The 26,889-nt window shown below is 32.1% G+C and overlaps 3 protein-coding genes across 3 annotated transcripts in view; 2 read left to right on the forward strand and 1 right to left on the reverse strand.

The window, feature by feature from the left end:
* The window catches only part of LOC143062788 (protein unc-80 homolog), a 126,082-nt gene extending 119,557 nt beyond the window's left edge, over window positions 1–6,525 (reverse strand). The window contains exons 1-3 of the mRNA XM_076234572.1: window positions 6,311–6,525; window positions 3,852–3,900; window positions 2,679–2,841 (exon numbers count right to left, since the gene is read on the reverse strand). Of these exons, the coding sequence (XP_076090687.1) occupies window positions 2,679–2,841; window positions 3,852–3,900; window positions 6,311–6,393 (295 nt within the window). The 5' untranslated portion in view covers window positions 6,394–6,525. The remainder of the gene's footprint in view (window positions 1–2,678; window positions 2,842–3,851; window positions 3,901–6,310) is intronic.
* Window positions 1–26,889, forward strand: part of LOC143062798 (uncharacterized) — a 528,850-nt gene that overhangs the window by 272,842 nt on the left and 229,119 nt on the right. The gene's annotated exons all lie outside the window — the stretch shown is intronic.
* On the forward strand, window positions 6,597–25,387 carry LOC143062787 (26S proteasome non-ATPase regulatory subunit 5-like). The gene is made up of 8 exons (XM_076234571.1): window positions 6,597–6,794; window positions 8,750–8,894; window positions 10,423–10,561; window positions 21,480–21,583; window positions 22,078–22,330; window positions 23,113–23,301; window positions 24,147–24,256; window positions 24,933–25,387. Exons 1-8 carry the CDS (start codon window positions 6,613–6,615, stop codon window positions 25,326–25,328), a joined length of 1,518 nt encoding a protein of 505 aa, XP_076090686.1. The 5' UTR covers window positions 6,597–6,612; the 3' UTR covers window positions 25,329–25,387.

Here is a 26,889-nt window from a genome sequence, read left to right on the forward strand (position 1 = left end):
TTTTTTAAAACTAGATACCCTAATAATAATTGTGGCTAAGTTTGGTTAAGTTTGGCCCAGTAGTTTCAGAGGAGAAGATTTTTGTAAAAGATTACAAAAAATTACGAAAAATTGGTCAAAATTGACTATAAAGGGCAATAACTCCTTAAGGGGTCATCTGACCATTTTAGTCATATTAACTTATTTGTAGATCTTACTTTGCTGAACATTATTGCTGATTACATTTTATCTCTTTCTATAATAATATTCAAGATAATAACCAAAATCTGCAAAATTTCCTTCAAATTACTTATTTCAGGGCAGCAACCCAACAACCCGTTGTCTGATTCATTTGAAAGTTTCAGGGCAGATAGATTTTCACTTGATGAACAATTTTACTCTGTGACAGATTTGCTCTAAATGCTTTGGTTTCAGAGATATAAGTCAAAATCTACATTTCACCCCTATGTTCTATTTTTAGCCATGGTGGCCATCTTGATTGCTTGGCCAGATCACGCCACACATTTTTTAAACTAGATACCCCAAAGATGATTGTAGCCAAGTTTGGATTAATTTGGCTCAGTAGTTTCAGAGGAGAAGATTTTTGTAATAGATTACTAAGATTTACGAAAAATGGTTAAAAATTGACTATAAAGGACAATAACTCCTAAAGGGGTCAACTGACCATGTCGGTCATGTTGACTTATTTGTAAATCTTACTTTGCTGAACATTATTGCTGTTTACAGTTTATCTCTATCTGTAATAATATTCAAGATAATTACCAAAAACAGCAAAATTTCCTTAAAATTACCAATTTAGGGGCAGCAACCCAACAACCGGTTGTCCGATTCATCTGAAAATTTCAGGGCAGAGAGATCTTGACCTGATAAACAATCTTACCCCCATGTCAGATTTGCTCTAAATGCTTTGGTTTTTGAGTTATAAGCCAAAAACTGCATTTTACCCCCTATGTTCTATTTTTAGCCATGGCAGCCATCTTGGTTGGTTGGCAGGGTCATGCCAACATTTTTTAAACTAGATTAAATTTGGCCCAGTAGTTTCAGAGGAGAAGATTTTTGTAAAAGTTAACGACGGCGGACGACGACGACGGACGCCGCCGGACGCTGACGCCAAGTGATGGGAAAAGCTCACTTGGCCCTTTGGGCCAGGTGAGCTAAAAAATAACCAAAATTGTGTAGCAACAGGGCAATTCCTCCTACAGAAAAAAAATACATTGAGCAGGAGCATCATTGTACACTCATTGGAATTTGAAAGGAATCAATCTGAAGTGTGAGTAAACTATACATGAGCAGTACAATGAAACAAACTAGACTGTGGACAACAATACAATTTTATAAAAACAAGAGTGCACATGCTGAAATGTCTCGCCTTCTATACTAATCATTGATATTATGTTGATAGTCCTAAGTATAAAGCTTTATTACAACTTGAACTGTCACATAAACTTATTTTATTACTTAACATTAACCAAGATAACTAAACAAAGATCAATGAACCTTGAAAATGAGGTCAAGGTCAGATGAACCATGCCAGGCAGACATGTACAGCTAACAATGCTTCTATACAACATAAATAATTGACCTATTACTTATAGTTTAAGAAAATAGACCAAAACACAAAAACTTATCACTGTGCAATGAACTGTGAAAATGAGGTCACGGTCAAATAAAACCTGCACGACTGACATAAAGATCATAAAATATTTCCATACACCAAATATAGTTGACCTATGGCATATAGTATTAGATAAAAAGACCAAAACTCAAAAACTTAACTTTGACCACTGAACCATGAAAATGAGGTCAAGGTCACATGACATCTGCCCACTAGACATGTACAAATGTACACCTTACAATCATTCCATACAACAAATATAGTAGACCTATTGCATATACATGATATAGTATGAGAAAAACAGACCAAAACACAAAAATTTAACTATAACCACTGAACCATGAAAATGAAGTCAAGGTCAGATCTGACACCTTACAGTCCTTCTATACACCGAATATACTAGCCCTATTGCTTATAGTATCTGAGATATGGACTTGACCACCAAAACTTAACCTTGTTCACTGATCCATGAAATGAGGTTGAGGTCAAGTGAAAACTGTCTGACAGACATGAGGACCTTGCAAGGTATGCACATATCAAATATAGTTATCCTATTACTTATAATAAGAGAGAATTCAACATCACAAAAAATCTGAATTTTTTCTTTAAGTGGTCACTGAACCATGAAAATGAGGTCAAGGACATTGTTGTTTGCTCTATGGTCGGGTGGTTGTCGCTTTGACATATTCACCATTTCCTTTCTCAATTTTACATGTGACAAACGGAAACTCTGTAACATGAGGCATCTATATACAAGGTATGAAGCATCCAGGTCTTCCACCTTCTAAAATATCAAGCTTTTAAGAAGTTAGCTAACGCCGCTGCCGCCATAGCTGCCGGATCACTATCCCTATGTCGAGCTTTCTGCAACAAAAGTTGCAGGCTCGACAATAAATGTGTATTTCAATAATACACTGTGAAAGTTGCAATGGACTTAATCACCCATGTGTTTCATTATTATTTTTCTAAATGGCTTCCAAATCCAAAATATTTGTTGCCGAAATAACCATATAACCATTTGTATAAAAATGTGTGATTAATAAGAACAAGCATGTACACTAACCTGTTTGGTTTTGTTTGCAAGCAGCCAAGAGTGAAGAACATGCATGCATGACATGTGGAAATGCTGCTTGTATAACCTTCCATCTAGATACACTCTGTATGGCCTCACAAAGACTAGGGGAGGCTCCATGAAGGATATTCTGTACAACAACACGTTCCAGTGACTGAAAAATAAATTGAACTTTTTTACGTTTTCCCTATAAATATTCACTACCATGTGGGGCTATTTTCACATAAACTCTTAAATGTAGGATGAAAAATTATTGAAAGTTTAAATGAAATAATTTATGACTTTCAAGCATTTTTTCATGAAATGACCTATTGAGTTCTGGTATATGTGTATTGTATCTAATTCTTCTTCCATATATACATTTATGTATATATTCCACTGTCATTATGGCAACCAATCAATTCTATAACAAATTGTCTCCTCTTTTATTGACATGATTGATGACAAAATTAAATCTGATTATTTACCAATTATTAAATTCATTCCAGATTCGCCTACAGTCTATTGACATCAGCTTGTTGACTGTTATATATTGACAGTCAAATTAAAGTAAAATACCACAAGGATCCTAGATTCCACTCTAGACTTTGGAATTAATCAAATGTGCATTCACACCTCATTTGAACCTAGGTGAGTTTAATTTTTCATAAATTGCTTCAATTTAATGTTTTTTAAAAAGAAATGCTGTGTAATCTATCTCAAAGCATATTCATTTTTAAATAAATCCTTATTTCATGACCTGTAGACCAAATATATAACAGTTATACAGTGGAGTGTAAAAATGTATGCTGCTTTTTCAACAAATCTGCCACTGTAACAAATGATCATGTTATGTACATGCAAGACTAACTATGATGGCTAATTTTTCAATGGCTAATTATGTTTATCTTATAATAATTTGTATTCTGTTACTTTCTTTGGCTAGTACCTTAAAGCACATGAGCAAGCTTTCTTTTTAATACACAAAAACATAATACTTCTGTTCATTACATGTATGTGCAGCTCGAGGTTTAATTACTGTATTATCTTTTTTTTCAGACATAACAAGTTTTTAATGGGATATATCCAACACATTTGCAAACTAAAGACTATTTTTTTAAATGTTCACATACATGTGTATACATGATAAATTTGTATCTGCAAAAAATATGTTATTCAACTTACAACAACTGCTGCTTCACATAGTTTTCCTCTCTTTGGTCTTATAAATGGACTGCAAAAGAAAATTTATGTTCAGGAACAGAAAGACCAAAATCAATCTAAACATCACTTTTTGTTACTTACAGGTCTCGTTTCTCGTTTCTATTTTTTTTTTTTATATAGATAAGACCGTTGCTTTTCCTGTTTGATTGGTTTTACACTAGTAATTTTGGGGCCCTTTATAGCTTGTTGTTCGGTGTGAGCCAAGGCTCCTTGTTGAAGGCCGTACATTGACCTATAATGGTGTACTTTTTTAAAATTGTTATTTGGATGGAGAGTTGTCTCATTGGAACTCACACCATATCTTCCTATATCTATCTACAACTCAACAATAATACAATTTAAAATCTTAAAATCAAATTGGATCTTCATTTAGTCACAGTTATTAACATTTAAAAAATTTTGTCAAACGTTTTAAAGTTATTTCATGGACAGTGCTCTAAGTATCACTTCTCACTACTGAAAGGTCTAAAACTCATATGATCATGATCACATTCATGACTCAATATTGATGAAAGCTAAAATGAATAAGTGTCTGTTAATTAACCCCAGGGTGGCAGTGCACTATCATATTCTTGACAAACTGAGCCAGTATCTTTCGTTTCTTTTAGAACGCATTTAGGATATAAATGTGCTAATTTCTCATTTGATTTACTGTCAAAATGATTAATATAAAACATATAAACACATGACATGATGCACAAGTCACCAGGGTTTTAGCTAAGGCGAGTCCATGAGTCCTGGACTATCATAAACTGTCTGGACTCACTATTTTCAAAACTGGCGATTCCACAGATGCATCAAGATTTAAATATTTTGCATAAACTGAACACAGTTAAACACAAATATACTCATTTTATAGCAAAAGTTTAAAAGTTATCTGAATTAAATGTTATTTCATTGCTTTGTTAGGCAATGGAGACTAAAATATTATATTATATTGCGATATATATATTCTTCTTGCTGTTGGACTCACCATGGCCAAAAATGACGAGTCCCTGGACTCCCCTTCAAAAATCCTTAGTGAGAACCCTGAGCCACGTATGAATAATTAAATCACATAGACCGAAAGCTGACAGCAGGATTTAGGCCTTACCTGTTGTTAGTTTAGCAATAGGGGAACATAAAAGGGTCTAGTTTAACCTTGAAGGGGCCTATTGGCAACCCCATATATTATGGATTTGTTTATATAGTTTGTTTATATAAATAGGCAGTGTCTGAGCATACATTGTACCTGCATGCGGGTACCCATAGCCAAATTTGTCTTCGTAGGGTATGGGTTTCTGCATCAGGTTTAATAATTTCATGTCATTGGATTGGGAATAAAATGTGAAATGAACCCGGAAGTTAGCGCAATTAGTGAAAACAATTGATTACTCAAAGAGATTTTAAGGTTTGAAATGTCAAAACTTCGATTTTGAAAAAAAAGTTCAATGTCAATTTTATTTTTAATTTGTCCCTTTTGTAGAAATGACCTTGGTTATTTTTTTTAATATCTTTTTTAATATTAATTATAATTATTGATAAAATTGAATATACAATATATTTTTTTTAGAAGATAATCCAATAAAAAAGGTATTATTACAAACAAGTGAGAAAAACAATACAAAATTAGGACAGTTCAAGTTCTTGAAATAAATAATCATAAATATGTGAATATCAAATGCATCTAGTTTTAGACATATGAAATTTTATCTTATCATTTTAAATTGTGCATACACTCAAACTTTATTTTTAGTCGTTTTAGATATTTTAAAATTTATGTTTCTGTTCTGAATTTTATTAGAAAATAACTTTCACACAAGTTTTATTTAACATACAATAATTATTCAAATTCAGTATAATTTTATTCTTCTTTTAATGTGCATTTACATTTAATTTCTATTTTTCTAAATAATACATTAAACACAAATTATAATTTATTATTTGTCATTCTCTTTGAAGACCGAATTCACAAAATCTGTAAATAACCGATAATTTTTGTGCATCTTTTACGTTACATTTCTGATCATATGACGGTTTATTAAAAAATCGGTTGGGGTTACGCATACCCTATGAAGGCCAAATTAGCTATGCGTACCGGCATGCGGGTACGTGCAGACACTGCCTTGTTTATATTAAAAATTTGGGTGGTTTTTGTAACTTTTGTAAATATTTATATCATATAATTTTTAAACATAAATGAATGCATTTGAACTCTTTGTTGTGTTTATATTAATTTATACATAGAGTCTGAGACTACTATAACACAGTAGTCTCAGATAGAGTGCACCCCCTTGAGTCTTGACATTTCAATCAATGCAAATTGAACCAAAAACTTCTTGATTGGTTTGTGAAAACTAAATTTTTGGAAAAGAAACTTTCATTAATGCAAGAATATGTGGATTAACATGATTAATGAAATTAACATTTAATACGCCCACCTGGTTTGACGCCAGAAAAAAGCCTGGATAGGCAATGGAATCGATTGATCATCATCACCAGACAGATTTTTACGCTTAGGCATTTTATAATTGCTTCTTCATTAAATATTTACACCCTTCCATCTTTAATTTTCTGTTTCGCATCAAAAATGGCGTATTACTGGAACTCTCTTATCTGTTTATTGATCTGAATCGGCTGCTGATGCTGATTGTTTTGATCAGTGTATTTTTAATAAAAGAGTCCGAGATTTCCGAGAAATGTACTTCTACGTTCGACACTCTCTAGACTGTTCTTCATAAAAATGGCGGCAAATGTAGACGACATTTGTCGGTCTTTGGAAACAACAACACTGTCAACAGATGTTTTATCAACATTGGTTGAGTTGAAAGCAGCTTTATCATCTATCAGAACTATAAACCTACACACAGTAGTCTCAGTTTCATCTGTACAGAAGTTATTTGGCTTGTTAAACACTGATGACGGGTTTGTAACTCATGTTTTTACTTCAATTTTGCAAGTCATCCCATATACAATATCTCCATGTATCTCCAGCCTTGTACAGTTTAGGCTAATACAGACTGACCTCCACAGTATTGCTTATATCATTAGGAAGGTTGGCTATGTATAATTTACATTAGTTTCTCAAAGTAGACATTTGTTTTCTTTAGCTAAGAAGATTGATATTTTATTTATGAAAAATGCAACAAGATGAAAATCACTTGTGTTAATATTGAGTTAAGCCATTTCCTATTGATATTTTATAATGTGTCTCAAATGTTATACCATTTGTTTGAGGTACATGTAAGGGTTAAGGTTGGTACCTTAAAACGTTTCTAGCCCTAAACCCATTGCATTTGTTTACACCTGTCCTAAGTCAGGAACCTGATGTTCAGCATGTCCAGTGGTTGTCGTTTCTTGATGTGGTTTATAAGTGTTTCTCGTTTTTACTTTGCAGCAGATCCATCATCCAAGATGGCCGCCAATGGGGGACTTAGTTTAACATAGGACCCAATGGGAAATGCATACAATTGACTTCTTTTAGAAAACCACTGAATGGAATGAAACCAAACATATCATGAATGTTCCTTATGAGGTGCTTACCAAGTGTTGTTACTTTGTAGCCAATCCATCGTTCATGATGGCCACCAACGGGGGACTTAGTTTAACATAGGACCCTTCGGGAAATGCATACAAATGACTTCTTTTAGAAAACCACTGAATGGAATGAAACAAAACATAGCATGAATGTTTCTAATGAGGTGCTGACCAAGTGTTGCTACTTTGTAGCCGATCCATCATCCAAGATGCCGCCAGCTGGGGACTTAGTTTAACATAGGACCCTATGAGAAATGCATACAAATGACTTCTTTTAGAGAACCACTGAATGGAATGAAACCAAACATAGTATGAATATTCCTTATGAGGTGCCGTCCAAGTGTATTTACTTTGTAGCCGATCCATCATCCAAGATGGCCGCCAATGGGGGACTTAGTTTAACATAGGACCCAATAAGAAATGCATACAAATGACTTCTTTTAGAGAACCACTGAATGGAATGAAACCAAACATAGCATGAATGTTCCTTATGAGGTGCTATCCAAGTGTTGTTACTTTTTAGATGATCCATCATCCAAGATGGCTGCCAACGGGGGACTTACGGTAGTTTAACATAGGACCCTATGGGAAATGCATACTAATTTCTTCTTTTACAATGTTTTAGAGAACCACTGAATTGAATGAAACCAAATATGTTTGTTCCTTTCCTTTTGAGGTGCTTGCCAAGTGTTGTTACTTTGTAGCCAAATTTTACCTAGTCAATTTTTGGTGCCCTATATACATTGATATACAGCAACCTTAGGGTTCCTCTTCACCATACTCATATACGTGTATTGTGTTATAATCTCTATTATTTCTGTTCCTGCTTCCTGTTATTTCAGCGTAATAATCAGAAGAATAGATTTAGAGTTTACAATGTATTTATGGTTTACTTTTACAAATTGTGTCTTGGATGCCATGGAAAGTTGTCTCATTGGCACTCATACATTTTTTCTACCACATCTTATTATATCTACTCAACATTCAATACACTTGATATAGGAAACAATTCAAAGACTCCTGACTTTGGACAGGCACTCTTTATAAACTTAGACAGTGGTGTAACAATATAAACATGAGAAAAAATATAAAAATCAGTTGAAAAGGGCTTAACTCATCAGATCGATAAAACATCTAACTAAATAAATGAATTTTGCAGGTTATTAATACATCTCTTACAACAAAAAAGACACAAAAGCACAGATCTAAGATTGTTGTGTTTCTATTTAACAGCTTGTTCAAAATCAAAAACAACTTTTTGAAGATAATCTGAAATTAGAATAGCATTTAAATGTTATTTTATTGTTATGTTTAGTGACTGTTTTATTGTTTTTTTCTTTCAGTGAAATCATTGAAGAATGTTGCAGTATTTTAAAAAATGTTTTGCTAGCATGGTCACCTGCTGTTGGGTTGGACCTATTCAAAAATGATTTTGATATAGGATTAAAGCACCATTCTACCACAATACAGTGTTTATGTTTAAGACAGGTAACATCCTTCTATGTTTTAGTAAGGATTATTTATTAGGGTCCCGCCAAAGGCGGTCCCCTATAGTGATCAGTCTGTCCGTCCATCCGTCCGTCCGTCCGTAACACTTTGTGTCCGCTCCATATCTAGAGAACCATTATGATTTCATACTTTATACTTTACATGTTTATTAACCACCACCAGAGGGCGTGTCATGATGTATGTACAACTTCCTAGGTCAAAGGTCAAGGTCAAAAAACTGGTTTCAGTTGACAACCCTGTGTCCTGTGGTGAAGATCGTGTCCGCTCTATATCTTGAGAACCATTATGATTTCAAAGTTTATACTTGACATGTATATGAACCAACACCAGAGGGTGTGTCATAATTTATGAACGACATCCTAGGGCATAGTTCAAGGTCAAAAACTTTGGTTTCAGTTGACAACCCCATGTCCTATGGTAAAGATTGTGTCCGCTCTATATCTTGAGAACCGTTATCATTTCAAAGTTTATACTTGACATGTATATAAACCAACACCAAAGGGTGTGTCATAATTTATGTGCAACTTCCTAGGTCAAAGGTCAAGGTCAAAAACTTTGGTTTCAGTTGACAACCCCATGTCCTATGGTAAAGATCGTGTCCGCTCTATATCTTGAGAACCTTTATCATTTCAAAATTTATACTTGACATGTTTATAAACCAACACCAAAGGGTGTGTCATAATTTATTTACAACTTCATAGGTCAAAGGTCAAGGTCAAAAACTTTGATTTCAGTTGACAAACCCATGTCCTATGGTAAAGTTACAATTTTTTAATGCACATTATTCACAGCGGGGCCCACAGAGATGGCTCCCATCTCAATGATATCTAGTATAGATCTATGTCCACTCATGTTGGATGAAGGGGCAATTTGATACACCTTATTGCTATTTATTTCAATCCAGGAAAAACAGTAACTTAGACAACTTCCTGTTTGGGTCGAGTGAAGCAAGAACAAAATTCATCAGTAACGATATGAGGGCAGAAATGTTTAGAAAGTGAACATTGTGAAATTTGTATAGTTTATGAATGAAAGTAAGAAAAATGCTTTGTTCAAAGTGTTTGCAAGGGTTTAAACACAACTCTTTGAAAAATTTGCATGCACAGTACATTGTTTATACAGGGCTCCAGATAGCTTCAACTGGTTTGAAAGAGTGGACAATATTTGAAATTTTTGGATTGGAATAAATAGCAATTTATAAGGTTTATTGAAGCTCAGTGAAAAGATTTTAGAGTGACTTAATATTATAAGAATACATCAGTAGTTCTTAAATTGAGTTAATAAGATAATTTTCATGATAATAAAGTTACCAAGTATGATACCATACCATTTTTAACCAGAAAAAATAATTTCTGGGGAAGCCTCCCTCCAGTAATGTTTTATTATGCACATACATGTACTTTCAACTAATATAAACCCATACACCAGTCTTAACACTCATTCAGGCATATGCTTGTGAATCATTATGTTCATTTTACTGTAATGTCCTTTGAAATCTTTTTTACAGCTAGAACTTGCTGGAGAAGATGACCAAACACTTTTGAATTGGGATTCAGCAAGAGATGTCATCAAAACAGTGATCAATTTGATAGCTAGCCCTTCCCTTCAGGTGGCAAAACATGCACAGAATGTGATACTTAATATTAGTATGTTTTCTTTAACTTAAAATCACTTCAATATCTCTCTATAGATGCTCTAATGTGCATTCATTTATTCTACATGTGCTATGACTCAAGGTCGCACTAATATCTCTCTATAGTGGGAATCCTTTAATGTACATGTACCTGTACCTTTATAGTCCAGTCAAACTAAGTTTGAACCTCAAACTAATTGCAGAAAATGTTTTAGTTCTAATCTATAGCATTAAGCCCCAAATATACACAAAAAAAGTCCGATAAAATCTAATTTGAGGAAAACTTGATATCAGCATTTTTAATTTCTTGTGGAAATTAACATTGGAAAGGGAGATAACTCTGCTAAAATAGTCTTTTTTTTTTGTCAGTTTTTGGTTGATTTTCTTAAAATTTATGTAAAATATGATATTTTGATGAGGTTGTAAGTTCGTATTTTACTATGTTGTATAATTTTCAGCTCATGAAATGTACGAAACCAATGTGTTATGGGTATTTTTGTCGAGCCTTCGACTTTAGTCGAGAAAGCGAGACTAAGCGATCCTACATTTCGTCGTCGGCGGCGTCCACAAATATTCACTCTGTGGTTAAAGTTTTTGAAATTTTAATATCTTTCTTAAACTATACTGAATTTCTACCAAACTTGGACAGAAGCTTGTTTATGATCATAAGAAAGTATCCAGAAGTAAATTTTGTAAAAATAAAATTCCATTTTTTCCGTATTTTACTTATAAATGGACTTAGTTTTTCTGCGAGGGAACATTACATTCACTCTGTGGTTAAAGTTTTTAAAATTTTAATAACTTTCATAAACTATCCTTGATATGTACCAAACTAGGACAGGAGCTTGTTTATGATCATAAGATGGTATCAAGAAGAAAATGTTGTGAAAATAAATTTCCACTTTTCCGTATTTTACTTATAAATGGACTTAGTTTTTTCTGCGAGGAAACATAACATTCACTCTGTGGTTAAAGTTTTTAAAATTTTAATAACTTTCATAAACTATCCTTGATTTGTACCAAACTTGGACAGAAGCTTGTTTATGATCATAAGATAGTATCAAGAAGAAAATTTTGTAAAAATAAATTTCCACTTTTCCGTATTTCACTTATAAATGGACTTTGTGGTTTAAGTTTTTAAAATTTTATAATGTTCTTAAACTATCCTGGATTTCTACCAAACTTAGACAAAAGCTTATTTCTGATCATAAGATATTATTCAGAAGTAAATTTTGTAAAAAAAAAATTCACTTTTTCCGTATTTTACTTATAAATGGACTTAGTTTTTCTTCCAGTTAACATTACATACAGTCTGCAGTTAAAGTTTATAAAACATTTATTAGATTCATAAACTATCCTGGATTTTTTTACCAAACTTGGAAGCTTCTTTCAATCAAAAGACAGTATTGTGAGGGAAATTTTTATTGATGTTTTTCCTCATTTTTGTTGAGTCTGCGATTAACAGAAAAAGTAGGCGAGACACCGGGTTCCGTGGAACCCTTACGAATTTTTTATTTTTTTGCACATTTTTCATTAAAGAATTTACAAATTTATGGCTTTGTGACCATTTTGAAAAAATAATGTGAATATTTGGTATTGTTTATAACTGTAAATTATATTTGTTCAGCATCTACATTTTTAAAAGAAACTTTAAACCACAAAAAGAAGAATATATATATGCTTAATTGGTTTTATTCAATTTGAGATTCTTTGCCTTGACATGCTGAAAAATCTAATAAATGGTTAACTTATGAATTATGAACTCTAGGTTGTAGCTTGATAAAAGATATGAAAACACCTGGTTTTTTAAAGCAATTGCTTTTATGCCGTCGCGTATGGCCATCTTTGTGACCCAGATCAGAGACTCCGCCCAGATCAAGCCATAGTATTTTGTTAAACAGGCTCCTGGTCAGTCATTCTTTAACACCTATGTATGTTTTCTAATGCAATACATAGCTTGAAACTTTAAAAAAAAGTTAGCGGATTTAAGAAGTTTCAGAATATGTTCTTGTAGATGTATTTTTGTATTTAAAGGGTCAACCGTTTGACTATCAAATAACATAGAAGTCCGAGTGAAAAAAAGTACATTTTTATAAATGCGATTCCGTTTTCCGCCGTTCGTACTATGTTTCAACAAAATATGGATTCATTTCAGTTGTTGATTTAGTATTGAAAATTCAACTGAATTATCTCCTAATAAATACGTTTTTTTATGTTTAATTTGTGTTTCTTTAAGAGGTCAGGTGCTCTTGTTCATTCATAAAATTATCGTTCATTCATACATTTATCGTAAAATCAAAATCACTACACAGGTTAATGCGTAGTGTCAAATTATTACCTGTAATCTAAAAATAGACAAACTTTATTTGCGCAAATAATTTAGCGGAACGAAACCCTTGTTGAAAACACATAACAATAAGTTCGTTTTCCTTTTCTGTCAAAACTCCGTAATATTTATCGATCACCTTCCTAATGAAATGGACCCGTCCAAACGTAGTAGATGCCAAGTCGGTCCAGATGAAGAGATATTTACAATTTGGAATTTTCTAGTTTATTAATACATAGATTGAAAAAAAGTACGTCTTTTTAAATATCATGATCAAAACTGGGTTTGCATAACAAATGTCAGATGAAACCATTATCCTCGTCTTTTCAGTGAACAAGTCTACTACGTTTGTTGACACTCGACGGTCCACCGTGTTAGCAATTTTATTTCACATGTTTTCGAAATATTGAAGATCATTTTTCGCAATGTTTCCTGAAAATTGATAAATATCAAAGCAACGTAGAGCTGTTTGTTCTTGTTGGTATAATAAAATTGAGAATGGAAATGGGGAATTTGTCAAAGAGACAACAACCCGACCATAGAAAAACATACAACAGCAGAATTAATTTAAGGTCACCAACAGGTCTTCAATGCAGCGAAAAATTCCCGCACCCGGAGGCGTCCTTCAGCTGGCCCCTATACAATATATATACTTGTTCAGTGATAACGATTTAATGTCATGTTTGTCTGTGATGACCCCCCCTTTTCGGGATTGCATGAGAATTGTAGTTATCTCATACCCACATGCACTTGTTTCTATCCATAGGATTGTCGACTATCCATATAAAACTATTTATATGGATAATCGACCTTCCTATGGATAGAAACAAGTGCCTGTGCTCGTACCGCATCAGAAGGACACATCAACTGAGCAATAATGTTTGGAACTTAGTTTTAAAAATGATGACAAAGTAACATTATGAAAATATTTTTATTAAGCTGAAATATACATTTATTCTTTACATGTTTATGTCTTGTAAGATATTTTATTTCTTTCCCGTTTTTTAACATTTGCGTCTGGAAAGTTGAAATGTTTTAACTTAATCATTTGTGTTAATCTCGAGGTGTTAATGGTTAAATATAAATTAATAATGAAAATTTTTAAAATTAAATCAATAAAGGAAATTATTGCCAAGAGAGTTACAAACACTACCAGGGGATAATCCATGATGATTTCTTTTTGAGTTATATGTTTCAGCACATGTATATTTGACCCCAACTTTAGCCTGGTAAACGTGTTGTCTCCTTGTGAAATATAAAACATATTAAAAATGACTTTCTGCTAAAGTCTTTTATTTATATAAAGTTAAAACCTTATTACTTTTAACTAGACAACACTCATGTCAGGTTTAATTCTTGTATATATGTGGATGAAAAATAAAAGTCCCCAAACATTAACATGGCAGCAATTGCTTTTACAGCCTTTAAGGCTTTGATTGTTATACTCTAAAGACGGCTATTTTTGAAGAGTTATCTCCATAAGAATTTTAAAATCATGAGTTTTTAGATTTCTCAAGTTAATTTTATGGCACTTTTTTCTGAGTGTATTTGGGATATAATGCTAAAGATTAAAACTTTAAAATCTTTTGTTGCAATTACTTCAAAGTTAGGGTCAAATTTATGATAGATTGACTGGATTATTATATATACATGTACATGTATAGTTGAAAGGAAGCTTACTGTAGTTGTCAAGCATTTTGTCAAGTGCCTACTATAAAATTGAAAATGGAAATGGGGAATGTTTCAAAGAGACAACAGCCCAACCAAAGAGTAAAAAACAGCTGCAGGCCACCAATTGGTCTTCCAACACAGTGAGCACATCATGCACCCAAGGTTGAGCTTCAGCTGGCCCTTAAACAAAAATTAGTACTAGTTCAGTGATAATAGATGTCATACTTAACTCTGAAATACATGTACATAAATGATCTAAAACTAAAAATCATACAATACTAACAAAGGCCAGAGGCTCCCGACTTAGGACAGGTGCAAAAATGTTGTCAAATATGCCTTTAATTTGTAATGCTTGGCTCTTTTTACAAAAAAAATCTTATGACAAAAAACAATGGTACTAATTTCTACTAAAATTTAAATGATGAACAAGCAGAGCTCCAGATAAGCTGCGTATTTGCGTGATCACGCAATACAAATAATAAAAAACCCAATGCAATTGCCCATTGCAGGGTTCAATAACCCAATTAATTCAAAGGAAAACCCAATGATATGCCAAAACCTTGAGTTCTCAACCCTTTTATTGGCTACCATTTGCGTTATTTACCCTTATCTGTTTACAGTCGTCGCGTAAACTATTTTTATAATATTTATAATTGGAAATTTCCTTTCGTTCTGAAAATAGATTCCTGCATCAAGTAGCTGAAATGGGTCCCTGTTTATGTTAGAGTTTTCTGTTGCTGAAAGGGTACACATGTTTTTGAAAACATTTCGATCTTCTCGGCGTTTATCCAATTAGCGTGTGTCATGTAGTCATATTTTTTTCGCATTGCTCGGGATTTATCATAACATACATTGAATTAAAACGAAAATGAATGTCCGGTAAAAATATTGAATAGAAGCATGTTTTCTGCTTCTTTTGAAAAGCTGAGGGAAAGTTATGATGATAACAAGACTCAGCCAGTGTTTTTAGGAAGTGTCCATCGAACACACGGGCGTGTGTGCGTACCTTAACGAGAACATTGCTAATAAAAACAGGGTTTCCTCAAAAACGAAATCAGTTGGAAAAAGTGAAAGGCCAAATCAATTATGACATGATAAAGCATCAGAAACCAAAAGTTCTAATAAAAGACAATTAAACCCAGATTTATGAAAATTGGAATAAAACAAAACCATTCAAGTATAATTAGAGTTTATATACTATTTTTTTTCATTTTACTGTTAATTAATGAATACACACACAGGCACTGGTCTCAGAATTTATTATATAAAGGTATAAGACGAGTGCCTGTGAATACACATATCCGTTTTTTTTTTACAGTTTATATGAGAAAATACAAAACTGGCAGAAGGTTTGAAACGGAACACAAATTAAACCTACAATTGCTCCTCAGTGAATAAACCAAATAAAACAGCTAGCAAATAACCCTAACCCTAAACCAAATAAAACAGCTAAACAAAGAAAGAAACATATTTAAGATGGAAAAAATCTGGGGTTGCTATTGCCTAAATATTCAATATTGTGTTGATGAAAAACCCAATACATTAAGGAGCTTGGTGGTGAAAAACCCAATTTGATGTTAACATGAGGGTGAATTGGAATTGATCATGCAATTAAAAAACTTTATCACCCAATTATATATGAAAATGGTGGATTAAAAACCCAATTTGTGAATTCTTATCTGGAGCTCTGACAAGGGTTTTTATTTCACAATATTGTTTGCTGAATGGGTTGCTGGCTGAACTGGAGGTGATTTTCGGTACATAAGTGTAAACTCAATAATAATGACTAAAAGGGGCTCACAGGCAGGGTTTCCGCTGGCGATCGCCATTTTCGCAATTTGCGAAAAAATAATAATTGTGGCGATTAAAATTCTTCATTGGCGAAAAAAATTTGGTGAAAGATATATAGAACGATTTATTTTCCTCCATCTTGTTTATTTACTCTTTTCTCGGACTTTACCCGATCAGACAATACTCGGAATTCACCTTGACCTCATTAAGATTTGGACAGAAAATCAATAATCAGCTGATTTCATTTTTAACCAGATTTTTGTGTCAAAAATGTCGGTTATTTATTTGGGGATGTACGGCGGGCGGCCAGGCGGCAACCAAATGTTGTCCATGCATTTACTCATGAAGCGCTCAACCAAGCCTTTTAAAATTTTAATATGTTGTTACTGACAACAAAATGGAGGTCAAGTTCAATAATGACGATTTTACCGTTCAGAAGTTACGGTTCTTGAAAGTTTAAAAAATGTTGTGTCCTTGCATTTACTCATGAATCGTTCAACCAAACCTTTTAAATTCATTCATTTTTATACGACCGCAAAATTTGAAAAATTTTTCGTCGTATATTGCTATCATGTTGGCGTCGTCGTCGTCGTCCGAATACTTTTAGTTTTCGCACTCTAACTTTAGTAAAAGTGAATAGAAATCTATGAAATTTTAACATAAGGTTTATGACCACAACAGGAAGGTTGGGATTGATTTTGGGAGTTTTGGTCCCAACATTTTAGGAATAAGGGGCCAAAAAGGGCCCAAATAAGCATTTTTCTTGGTTTTCGCACTATAACTTTAGTTTAAGTCAATAGAAATCTATGAAATTTTGACACAAGGTTTATGACCACAAAAGAAAGGTTGGGATTGATTTTGGGAGTTTTGGTTCCAACAGTTTAGGAATTAGGGGCAAAAAAAGGGCCCAAATAAGCATTATTCTTGGTTTTCGCACAATAACTTTAGTTTAAGTAAATAGAAATCTATGAAATTTAAACACAAGGTTTATGACCATAAAAGAAAGGTTGGTATTGATTTTGGGAGTTTTGGTCCCAACAGTTTAGGAATAAAGGGCCCAAAGGGTCCAAATTAAACTTTGTTTGATTTCATCAAAAATTGAATAATTGGGGTTCTTTGGTATGCCGAATCTAACTGTGAATGCAGATTCTTAATTTTTGGTCCCGTTTTCAAATTGGTCTACATTAAGGTCCAAAGGGTCCAAAATTAAACTTAGTTTGATTTTAACAAAAATTGAATCCTGGGGGTTGTTTGATATGCTGAATTTAGAAATGTACTTAGATTTTTAATTATTGGCCTAGTTTTCAAGTTGGTCCAAATGGGGGTCCAAAATTAAACTTTGTTCATCAAAAATTGAATAAATGGGTTCTTTGATATGCCAAATCTAACTGTGTATGTAGATTCTTAATTTTTGGTCCAGTTTTCAAATGGTCTACATTAAGGTCCAAAGGGTCCAAAATTAAACTAAGTTTGATTTTAACAAAAATTAAATTCTTGGGCTTATTTGATATATGCTTTATCTAAATATGTACTTTGATTTTTGATTATGGGCCCAGTTTTCAAGTTGGTCCAAATCAGGATTCCATATCAAGTATTGTGCAATAGCAAGAAATTTTGAATTGCACAGTATTGCACAATACCAAGAAATATCTAATTGCACAATATTGTGCAATAGCAATTAATTTTCAATTGGAGTTATCTTTCTTTGTATAGAATAGAAGTTGATAATATATGTTGGAAATTTGCCAGACATGACTATGATGTCATTTTCTATTTTTATTTGCCAATAACTTTATGTAAATAACTTCATTGGAAATTTGCCAATATAAAATGTTGCTGATGAAGCTTTTTTTCCTTATCTTATCTAAAATGTTTTTAGATAATGTATGTTGGACATTTGCCAGACATGACTATGATGTCATTTTCTATTTTTATTTGCCAATAACTTTATGTAAATAACTTCATTGGAAATTTACCAATATAAAATGTTGCTGATGAAGTTTTTTTTATTGTTTTATACAATAAACAATGTATATTCACTTTTACTACCAACCAATCTTTACCATTCAGTGATAACAAGCACTTTATTTTACATTTTAATATTTTATGATGTATTTAAAAGAGTAGTTATTGTTGCAAACTCCATTAGAAATTTGAATTGATATCAGTTTTGGAAAAAGGGAAACGGGGATGTGAAAAAAAAAGGGGGGGTTTAAATTTTTCTCATTTCAGATTTCATAAATAAAAAGAAAATTTCTTCAAACATTTTTTTGAGAGGATTAATATTCAACAGCATAGTGAATTGCTCAAAGGCAAAAAAAATATTTTAAGTTCATTAGACCACATTCATTCTGTGTCAGAAACCTATGCTGTGTCAACTATTTAATTTTAGATTTAAAAAGTTTGAAGAAGAAATCTTTAATTGATTTGTAAAATCTTGACATTTGTTTTGTGTAAAAAAAAACATGTAATGTCAAAAATTTGATCACAGTCCAAATTCAGAGCTGTATCACGCTTGAATGTTTTGTCCATACTTGCCCCAACTGTTCAGGGTTCGACCTCTGCGGTCGTATAAAGCTGCGCCCTGCGGAGCACCTGGTTTTAGATATTTTCAAAATCCTAGGTAGGTGGACTTAGTAATTTTTTCTTACTTTATGCATTAAGGGCACACAGTTTGTCCTGCTAGAGGGTCATTTTCTATCTAGTTTATATGTTGTTATTGTTGACAACATGGAAGTCAAGTTTGATATTGATAATCATAAATTTTACCTATTAGGAGTTTTGGTCCTTGTAATATTGATAAATGCCAGAACACAAATAAATGTTAAAGAATCCGGTTTACTGTCATTTTGACAGCTCTTGTATAGCTATCGACAACAAAGGACTAATTAATAAAGGTGTTGATTGAATTGTTTGACAAAATGATATGTTTAAATGGTTTCCGCTAAATGTCACATGCAGAATTTATTTACTTTGCGACGCAAGTGTTTGAGGCAGACTTTTGGCGTCTCCTCTCCTTTTAAAGATAATTTAGAAAAGAACACTGTTGTTTTGATGATATATGTTCAAAAGCAAGAAAAATCTCTGATTTAAAACTTTTATTATCCTTTGACTTTTATATAGGTAATTGATAAGGGAGACTACTTTAAAATCGTTTGAGTGACACACATGTTTCACGATGGCCAAGAAAAGAAAACTGTTGTTATGAAGAAATCTATCCAAAAGGTTGGGAACAACCCCTCGAATGAGAGTAATCCTTCAATGTAATGACTACACATGAAATGAGGGATCAATTTCATGTGATAAAAGCTTTTGTTTTGTTGTAAAAACCACTTCTTAGTACCAAAGTGCTCATCAGTATTTTTCTTTTAAAGAAACTTTCCCTACGAACTATACTGGTATTATATGATCAAAACATGTCCATTAATTTTGTTATATTGCAGGACTTATATTTTTTTAACTATAAAACAGTATAGTGGTCACCTCATTTAGAAAAGTTGTTTAAAATACAATGAATAGTTTTTCCTTTTAAGTTAATAGAAAATCTGTTGTTTTAAAATAAATGATTAGTGTTTATTCATTAAAATAAAATAAGCTTGAGAGAATAATCATAGACACAATGGAGGGGGGGTGTAGAAAAAAAGGTAAATTTTAAACGAAAAATATATTTATGTTACTTGGTGAAAAAAATAATAAAGTGGCGAAAAATATATTGTTTTGGCGAAAAAGGTGGCGAAAAATGAACTTTATTATATACTTAATAGAAAAATCAAATTAAAAAATTAGGTCACCATTCTTTTAAGCTCACACCCTGCTTAAGAAGCAGGCATTTTGTTAAGGTACTTTATTTTTGTTGAACTAATAGAAGAAATAGGTAATATCGAAATAAAAAAAAAACTGAATTACAGAAATCACCTCAATTTTACTATTGTTTAGAATAAAGTCAGCTTATTTGAAAATAATAATAAAAAAATATAGGTCACTGATGTGTTTATAAAGATATTTCAATTTTAATGCAAAAAAATGGCATTTTTGCATCGAAGGGAGATAATTTTGAGCTTTTTCGATGATATAAGGCCAAAAAAAAATATATGTCTGTTTCCTGTTTCCCGACCAACCCTGACTCAAACCCCCCGACCCTAGATCTCTTTATTCAAATCCGGAAAAAAATCGTTTCCGGTCCGGAAAAATTCATTTCCGGTCCGATCCAGATCCGTATTTTACTATGCCCAAACAATCAAAATGGCTGCTCCCAGCACAAATGTGCTACAATTAAGGTTTAAAAAATGTCAGCACCGAGAGGATTAATCAATTAAAGCTTCTTTAAAGGGATTAAATCATTTTGGGGTACAGGACCCTAACCAAACATGACATGTACCCGACTGCAAATCTGACAGGGAGTGCAAAAATAAAAAAAAAAAAAAAAAAAAAAAAAAAAAAAAATCCTGACCTACCGACCCTGATTTATTTGCCTTGGAAGCAGGAAACAGACATATATTTTTTTTTGGCCTTAACATTTTGAAAGTCATCTGGGGCTAAAACAACTCAATTTTTTGGTTGATTTTTGTATCACATGATAAAGTGAAAATTAATAGTGTAATTAATAAAATTTATAATGAAAAAAAAATGTTTAAAATTTTTCTGAAATTTTTGTACCCTCGATCCTCTTTAAATAATAAATTTATTTTATTTATCCTGATTTAGAATAATTTCTTGCAATTTGATTGGCTGATATCGTCCTAATAAATTTCAGTACATTTTTTTATCAGGTCAATAGGAATTATCTCCCTTATTTGTTACATCAATTGGGATTATCTCCCTTATACCATTGACCTAACAAAAAAGAAAAAAAAATGTAGTTGCCTTACAGTCGTGATGTTTTAAATTTTTCAGTTTTAGATTAAATATCTAAAATATATTTGGATGATATTGTCCTTATACATGTTATATTGATTTTAATATAATAATATGTAATATAACAAAATCAGGATAAATTCACCTAAACCGATATGAAATTTAGTGACCCGATAAATTCCTGTATTAGTACAATTACACACTGTGTAACTAATAATCTCATTCTTTTGACTAACTTTCACAGAATGTTTTACATATATATAACACTACTCCTGTTCTTTTTTTGAAGGCAGAACAAATGATGGTCTGGATTTTATCTACTCCTCAGAAATGTTATCATCTGTACAAGAAGTCCTCCAGACAGATGATACTGTCAAATTCAGAGTTTATGAGGTATTGTTTTACTGTGTATTATGTGTACAGTGGAATCTGTTTAAACAGAATCTCATTGGTTGGGTTTTCAATTTTATATAAATTGTGAAAGAATATTGACATGTTACTGTTAAGAACTAACTAAGTTTTATTGATAAGCAGGAAAAAAGTCTAACATCTCTAATGTTCACCTATATCAAACAGTGTTGGTCATTTGTGTTTATAATCATCTTGTTATTCTGGATAAATGACAAGTTTTCCTATTGATATACACCAGACTTATTGCAATGTTAATGCTCAATAAAACTATAGTTACATTAATAAAAAGTGATGAGCAACTGTTGTTTCTAAAAAGATAACTATTACTGGCTTGTTAATTACCAGCCAAGATAATTAGGAATTTGCTATCAGAAACATAAACAGATTAAATGCATGTTTTGTGGCCAAAGTTTATGTAAAAATCTTTTGTACATACATGAAATTAAACCAAAACAATTTTTATGTTTTTATTATAGTTAATAGTTCATATCAGTAAAGCATCAGAATCAGCTCTCCAAAAGACACGTGAGTCAGGATTACTTCAGCTGTTGTTAAATGAGATCCATAAAGATGATATTCTTAGTCAGTTAAATTGTTTGGAACTACTTTCTGACCTTGGTATGGTAGAGCATGGGATTGTTTTTCTAGATGGAGCAGGAATCATAAAACAAATAGAGACCCTACTGTCAACATCTTCTACAGATCCAATGGGAGGACTCTTGTTACCAGGTATGCAAACAATGGCTTTTTCCACAAAGTTCTTGTTAGGTTGATAAATCCTGTTCCTTCTATTTGAAGATACCTGAGAAATTAAATAACGTTGATATGACATGTATGGCTTATAGGGTATATAATTTAATATGATATGTAAATTCACATTATTTCGAATAGACAGAAAAAATATTACAGTCATTTCTTACAATTTAATTCTAAATTCCATTTTAAACCGTAGAAAACCATGAAAAAACGTTGATGACGTCACGGTCACATGACTAAATTATGTCTATGGGCTCATAACAAAATAACGTCAGCCAATCAGAAGACGTGTTACATCCAAAATTAAATTATATGGTGATGTTAAAAACTTTCATATCAAATGAAAGCAAGTATTGATACATTGTCAAACAAAAGGTAAAGAAATCAAAATAATATCAATCCTATCTTTTAAATGATAATCATTGATTATTATTTTATTTAGATGTTATTCTAATTCATGTTAACTTTAAATTAATTATATTAAAGAATTTGATGGTTGCACATATTGTAAGAGTTAGGCATTTATAAAATAACTGATGAATTCAAGCAATGATAGTTGAAATGGGGGGGGGGGGACACAAAAATATAAAATATTATAATTTTACTTGTTAAGGTCCAGCAGAAAATATTTCATGCATATTCAGGATCTAATGATCATGCTGTTGAAAATTTTGAGATTGAGAGACATGTAGCTATTAAATCATAGCTATCATATAGTTTGATGTAGACTAATTTGATATGTTGATCAATTTCAGGTTTAATTAAGTTTTTTGGAGGTGTTGCCTATTTTTATCCTAAGGAAGTGTTTAATGCGAACAAGACATTTGTTAATCTACTGTTAAGAAACTTGACTTCAGAGGATAAAAACTTATGCAGTATTTCTGTACAGACTATTGGATTAATAGCTAAAACCATAGAGGGAAAACTAGCTCTTGAGAAGTTGGGTAAATATTAACAGTGTCAACACTACACTATTTTGTCGCAATACATCTGACAATATAAGAATAAGACGTGGTATGATTGCCAATGAGACAACTCTCCACTTGAAACAAAATAACACAGAAGTTAACAACTATAGGTCACTGTAAAGCCATTAACAATTAGCATACCACATAGTCAACCATAAAAGTCCCAGATATGACAAATGTAAAACAATTCAAATGAGAAAACTTAAGGCCTGATTTATGTACACAACAATGAACAAAAAGCAAATATGATAAACTGCAACAAACAACAACCACTGAACTACATGCTCCTAACTTGGGACAGACACATAAAGAATGTGGTGTGGTTAAACAGGTTGTTGATGCCACGGTATGAAATAAGAACAAACTAATAAAAAATCAGTTGAAAAGGGATTAACTCCTCAGATTAGATACAAAAACCATTCAACCATAACCAAAGCAGTCTGATCCAATGACTTATGGGAAAAGGGTGAGTTATTTTTTTTTTTAACTTTAATTGAACTGATCATTGATAGAGGACTGAAATGGTGTCAATTGAATTATTTAAAATTTTTGCACAAAACCAACTCTTTTGCAATCCTTTACAAATAGATAAGCATTAAACTCTTACAATAACATTTTTGTACAATTTCCATGAAACTCGCATCTATATCTAAGCTTCTCTTTTGTTTTTGTTTCGCATTGTTTTTTCATTGGTTAGTTAGTGTAGGAAAATATATATTAACGTTGTGCAGTTGTTTTTAATACAGAATTAAGGTATTATATTGTTGTGCTTCTTGATTATTGTCAGTCAATCAAAATTACAGATTTATTGTATTTTACAGGAAACATGTTTATTGATGGGTTACAGACAATAGGAAAGATGGTGAAACAGGCACCATCAGATCTACGGGAAATTGCTCTTCATACTACTGCAAATCTTATTCATATTCCAGTAAGTATTATGGAAAAAATATGAATATACATCCACATAGTTAAAACAAATTAGGATTTGGCCATGAAATCATATATATACCCTCTTTGGGGGGGAGATAATTAGATACAGGAAGGGAGATAATCACATTCCATATTATAATCTGTGAATGTGCGTTTTTATAAATAACATATTTATTTTGGGGTTTGATTTCTACATTTGCTCTTGAATCAGTTAATTGCAATTGCTTTCTTCATTTCCTAATGAATCAGTAACCTGTAACCTACATTTTCTCATAAATCAGTGAAATGATTTATGCATTTCATATGGAATTAGTAACTTTATTTCTTTATTTCCAATACATGTAGCTACTGAATCAGGAACTTGATTTAGACATTTTCTCTTGCATCAGTAAATTTATTTCTGATCCAGAGTGTCCTTACATTTTAAAAGAAAGTTAAGACAACTGACAATGCAATAGATTAAAAAACAGAAAAACAATCAAAAGACAAGTTTACAAAAAACAAAATAAAAGACGAACAGCTATTAAAGCAACACAAAACCTAATAAATAGAGGGATCTGAGGTTCTAAAGGAGGGTAAGCACATTCTGCTCACATGTGGCACCTGTTATTTTGCTCATGTAATTACTAACCCAGTGATTCAAATTTCCTTATTATCTTAAATTTTTATTACAGGTACCAGAACAAACATCTGACAACTGTAAGCTGTCCGAGAAATGGTTTGATCATCTGGACCCCAACATGCTTCAAGTCATCATGTCTATAGCTAGGCAACCATTTCCAGAACTTAGACACAGTTCTCACAGTGTCCTGTCAGCATTAGCTTTAATACCATGGGGACAGAAAAGATTATGTGAATTTCCAGGTTTTAACGAATACCTTCTAGATCGATCAACAGAAAATTCTAAAGAAGCTAAAGAGTCCAAATATGAAATAGTTAAAACATTAGCAGAGAGTCCAACTTCTATGGATATTTTTGGCTCGCCCTATATTGTCCAATTAAAGGCTTATTTTTTGCAAGGGCCTATTTATGTGCAAACAGAAAGCCAGGTGGCATTTGAAGGTGATTAATTTTCATAATATTATATTAAAATATTTTTTCATTTAATAAAAATCTGTTAGTAGCTGAATGATGTTGATTTGTAACTAAATAACACACTTTTTGTCTTACTCTGGACCAAGTTGAAAAAGCTAGACTTTTTGATTGTGTTGTTTTCACTTGCAGCGTCAACAATGTATTATTTGTGATTTGGTCAGTTTATATGGAGAATCACTTGTTAAAGTTCAATGGTATTTGATATGCAGTTTTTAGCATTTGTACATCGCATTTCCATGGAGATTATCAAAATTACGAACTAGACAAAGCTGTAAGTCAAAAATTTATTTAAGGTAGATTTGGTATACTCAGTCTTTCTAAGCCAAGTACGTAATACCTATCAAGTAATAATGTTCCTTATCGTTTGTATTTGTCTTCTTTGGTCTTGATATTTTTGGTATTTTATTTTATATGAATAATTAAACTCATCATAGATACCAGGATCAAAAATTGTATTTGGGCCAGACCCAAATTTCGTCTACAAAAGACTCATCACTAACAATCGAATAAAAAAAGGTTTAACAGTCCAAATGAAGTAGCATTGAGGACCAAAAATTCCCTAAAGTTTTGCCAAATACAGCTAAATGATTATGTGGGGTATACCTTAATGAAAAAAAAAATGAAGACATTTAGAGGGCAGCATACAGTCTTCAAGGATATAAATAGATACATATGTGATTGGCCATGACCTTTCCAGGCTTATGGAGGTACAACCGCATTGTTAGGAAAAACGCTGCTAACTATTTTAAACATCATATTGAGATTCAATTGAATAGGTATTTATGAAAAAGAGATAAACACTTTCCCTGGCTTCTTTTTTGTGTGCACTGAAGTTGAACTATACATCATATATTAGGTCTGAAGAAGATTTACCTCATAGTTTGAAGTGAAAAATATTTGAATCTACAATAACATTTTAAATTGATACCAAAAAAAATCTCTGCTCTATAGATTTTTATAGGTGCAGTCTGAAATATATTCATAATAAATGCAACACATTAAATGCATATATGAGAATATAATTATTAACTGGTATGGGTTGCATACTATGCAGACATGCATACTAAATATGAGTTAATAGACAAATTGAAAAAAGGAATTCTATAAGCTTTTCAACAAGTTTGAATTACATATTCTAAGGTAGCGCTAAGAATTGTTTGTATTGCTATAAATTTAATTCTTTGACATTTTATTGAAATACACTGTTGAAACTTAATTTTCGCCAATAAAACAAAATTGTATTTTATATATTGGTGCCTTAGACAAATAAAAGTCATCATCAAACAGTCTCATCATCATGCCAGTATTTGAAATGATTCGTTTCATCGTTATTACAAAAAATATGTCATAATAAAAACATGACTGAGAGAAACTCCAGAATATTTAAAAAAAAATACAAAAAGCAAATTTAAGACAATGTACCCTCCTAAGCCTGGAAGTGCCTAGACACATAAAGTTGACAGCGATTTTTTTCTATTAAATGAAGTTCTACCTCCATAAGCCTGGATATATTTTGGCTGGTCACAGATGTGAAGC

Source organism: Mytilus galloprovincialis, chromosome 2 (assembly GCF_965363235.1).
Source record: "Mytilus galloprovincialis chromosome 2, xbMytGall1.hap1.1, whole genome shotgun sequence".
Taxonomy (NCBI): Eukaryota; Metazoa; Mollusca; class Bivalvia; order Mytilida; family Mytilidae; genus Mytilus; species Mytilus galloprovincialis.

Bases quoted from the DNA above. Each gene is read 5' to 3' on its own strand.
- LOC143062787 (XM_076234571.1), top strand. From the start codon at position 6,613: ATGGCGGCAAATGTAGACGACATTTGTCGGTCTTTGGAAACAACAACA. The intron at 8,895-10,422 runs GTAACATCCTTC...TCTTTTTTACAG, and splicing joins AGTGTTTATGTTTAAGACAG to CTAGAACTTGCTGGAGAAGA. The intron at 23,302-24,146 runs GTAAATATTAAC...TGTATTTTACAG, and splicing joins ACTAGCTCTTGAGAAGTTGG to GAAACATGTTTATTGATGGG.